The 3,683-nt window shown below is 46.4% G+C and overlaps 1 protein-coding gene across 1 annotated transcript; it reads right to left on the bottom strand.

The window, feature by feature from the left end:
• Window positions 1–505: 505 nt before the first annotated feature.
• On the bottom strand, window positions 506–2,295 carry LOC130477631 (olfactory receptor 5B21-like). The gene is made up of 2 exons (XM_056849653.1): window positions 2,288–2,295; window positions 506–1,472 (listed from the first exon to the last, which is right to left on the bottom strand). The coding sequence occupies exons 1-2, from the start codon at window positions 2,293–2,295 to the stop codon at window positions 506–508; spliced, it is 975 nt and encodes a 324-aa protein (XP_056705631.1).
• Between the last annotated feature and the right edge of the window lie 1,388 nt (window positions 2,296–3,683).

Genomic DNA, 3,683 nt, shown 5'->3' with positions numbered 1-3,683 from the left:
TTTTTCAGCTAAGGCTTCTAAAAACTAAAACTTGGATATATATTATAAATATACAATTTAGGTATATGTTGAATGTGGTGTTCAGATGGGTTATAGCCCTGTTTAAGTGGAATTTTGTGGTCTGTGTTATCCCAGAACATCAGAATTTGATACCTTTCCTTTTTTTGCTCTTTGGCCTTGTATTCTTGTCTGTTTCCCTCGCGGTCCCCCCTCCAACAACTTCGGGTCTTTGTTTTGATTATGCATGCTTTTTCCGACCGTCAGAGGTTGCCTCGCTCTCCCCCTACATTTCCCCGCATTTTGCCCACGTTTTCAGAGACCTGTTTTATCTCGAATTTGAAACGCAGGGGGAGATTGAGGCGACCTCTGAAGGTCGAAAACGGCATGCATAATCAAAGCAAAGACCCTAAGTCATCGGAGGGGTGACTGCAAGGGAAACAGCCGTGCATAAAAAACCTTCGTGCCTCAGTTTGTGTACTGAAATGGAAAACTTTCCCCCTCCGTATTACTTAACAGCCAGACCTCTTATCTTCCTGCTCATCAGGTGCTTCATGGCTTCCTTCACATCCCTGTTCCTCAAGCTGTAGATCAGCGGATTCAGCATTGGAATCACCAGTGTGTAGAACATGGAAACCACCTTGTCTTGGTCTTGGGACCCTTTGGTCCTCGGCTGGGCGTACATGAAAATGGCGGTGCCATAGAAGAGACTAAGAGTAGTGAGATGGGAAGCGCAGGTAGAGAGGGCTTTTCGCCGCCCTTGACTGGCGTGGCCTCTGAGGACACTCCACAGAACTTGCATATATGAGATGAAGATAATGGCTGTGGTCACCACAGCAATGACACTCGTGGAGGCAAACAGGATAGCTTCAGAGAGACGAGTGTCTGAGCAGGAGAGCTTCAGGACTGCGGGGATGTCACAGAAGAAGTGGTTGATCCGGTTGGGGCCACAGTAGGACAAGCGGAAAGCGCCACTGGTCTGAACGATGGAGCCAAGAAGTCCACAGCTGTAAGCCCCAAGGATAAGCTGGAGGCAGCGCCCTTGGGTCATGAGCAAAGTATAGGTCAATGGGTGGCAGATTGCCAAGAAGCGATCGTAAGCCATGGCTGCCAGGAGGAAGCACTCGGCAGTCACCAGGGTTGTGAAACAGAACATCTGGGTGGCACACGCTGGCAAGGAAATGGTTGCCCCACCCCACTGAAGCTGGACCTCCAGGGCTTTGGGCGCAATGACGGATGAATAGCAGAGGTCCAGGAGGGAGAGGTTACCGAGGAAGAAATACATGGGGGTGTGAAGACGCTGTTCAGCTCTGATCAAGGTGACCATCCAGCCGTTGCCCAGCACAGTGAACATGTAGAGAAGGAAGAAGACACCGGAGAAGAGAGGACCCAGTTCGGGCTTCTCTGTGAAGCCCAAGAGGACGAATGTTGTCACTGTGGTCGCATTTTGACCCTCTGTGGAGTTCAGGCTGGGCCTAAGGGTTCTGTAAGTGAAACCATGATTATTCAAACCCCAGATTGTATAGAGACCCAGCTGCAGCTCATTCTCTCCTCAAAAGAACAGCTATCGCTCTACTGCTGACAACACACACCGTGCGACATACTATGGCTCCATGTGCAAGCATGTTTGCCATTGCGCTACACATGTTCTGCCTGGCCTACAGTTGACGGCAGCATCAGTTTCCATCATATCTGGCCCTTCTCCTCCCTTTTTCTTCCACCACAGGTTTCTAATAGGGGACCCTGGTTGTAAGATCATAAGAAAAGCTATGCTGGATCAGACCAAAGCCCATCAAGTCCAGCAGTCTGTTCACACAGTGGCCAACCAGGTGCCTCTAGGAAGCCCACAAACAACACAACTGCAGCTGCACCATCCTGCCTGTGTTCCACAGCACCTAATATAATGGGCATGCTCCTCCAATCCTGGAAAGAATAGGTATGCATCATGACTAGTATCCATTTTTACTAGTAGCCATGAATAGCCCTCTCTTCCATGAACATGTCCACTCCCCTATTAAAGCCTTCCAAGTTGGCAGCCATCACCACATCATGGGGCAGGGAATTCTAACTTTCATTGTGTTCGTTTTACTGCATAAAAATGTATCAGTGCTGCTGAGGATTTTTTTTTAACATTACAATGTTGGATTTTAAAAGCAAAAAAAAGTGGAATATGTTCAAAAACTTGACTTCTGCAAAATTATAACATCACATTGGAAAACAATTTCAACTCTAAAAGAGCCTTAGCTATTCCAAACGTATCCTAATAGCCACTGGGAAGTTGCTAACTCACCTTTCCATGATTTGGGAGACAGTTACTGCAAGTTCTAACAAGAGGAGGCACTTCAAGAATCTGACAACAGAGACAGAATCATGAGATTACTTGTAATTCCATTTTCAATAAAGAAAAACCATCATTGGGTTGGTTTTCCAGTGGAAATTGACTGAATCCAAACTTCCTTTTCTGCAAGCAGAAGAACATTACCATTCGCACAAGAGATTGGTGGAGCCCTTTCCTCCAGTCCCACTATCCCACTGCACACACACCCTACACACACTGTATCTTATGCCATACCCAAGAGTCCCCCCAACTCTTAGGAACAGCTCCTTGGGTGGGACAGTGGACTCCAGCAGGAAGGGGGGGTAAGGTGGGGAAAATCCACTTGCAGTTCTTTTGAGAGAATCATATAGGTAGATACTGAAAGGGGAAAGGGGGAAATGTGAAGAACTGAGTCAATAACTGAGGGGAACGTTTGACCTGGTGAAGATCCAACACTTGTCTGTGCTTTCAGCTTAGAAGAAGAAGAGTTTTTTTTAAAAAAGGAAGAATCAAACCGGCTTACCATCACCTTCCCCCTCCCCATAACAAATACCCTGTGAGGTAGGTGGGGCTGAGAGAGCTCTAAGAGAGCTGTGACTAGCCCAAGGTCACCCAGCTGGCTTCATGTGTAGGAGTGGGGAAACCAACCCAGCTCACCAGATTAGAGTCCACCACTCATGTGGAGGAGTGGGGGGAATCAAACCTAGTTGTCCAGATCAGAGTCCACAGCTCCAAACCACCACTCTTAACCACTGCACCACACTGGCTCCCAAGTCTCCAAAAATCTCCATTCTGGAGTCTGGAGTTTAAGTCTCCAAACGTCTGAATTCCTGTAGCCATGTGAGAAGGACAGCATCTCTCCTACCCATAATTAGAGTCTGTGTACTCTCTATTGTATTTACTGAATGCAGGCATCTTTAATCATGAAGGAGAACTCCTTTATACCTTAACGTTGTGATCCTCCTAACCCATATTGATACTCGATCCCCTTGCCGCAGTACATGTATTTAAAAGACTAACAGCCTGGTACAAAGCATTTTTACTCAGAAGTAAGTCCCAGACTGAGTTCAGTGGGATATATTTCCAGGTAAACACACTCAGAATGTGTGGCTGAACGCTACTTTAATATCGGTCTGTTAAAGCATTTCAACACGTGACTCTGGCTTTTGCCTCTCAACCATCTGAATTTCAAATGTAATTCTTAGTTTGGCTAGAATGTACAGTCCATTAAAAGTCATCTCTCCCCTTAACAGCATTCGCACATGTGCACAAAGTAGTGTTAACAGACAGTCAAAGGCACTTTTCAATCTCAAATGTTGCTGCTTTTGAGTTTCCATAGGGAGTTTATACAGATACCATTATCCACTTG

This window comes from Euleptes europaea, chromosome 1 (genome assembly GCF_029931775.1).
Source record: "Euleptes europaea isolate rEulEur1 chromosome 1, rEulEur1.hap1, whole genome shotgun sequence".
Taxonomy (NCBI): Eukaryota; Metazoa; Chordata; class Lepidosauria; order Squamata; family Sphaerodactylidae; genus Euleptes; species Euleptes europaea.
The sequence above is the reverse complement of the archived record's forward strand: the minus strand, read 5'-3'. Positions and strand labels throughout refer to the sequence as shown.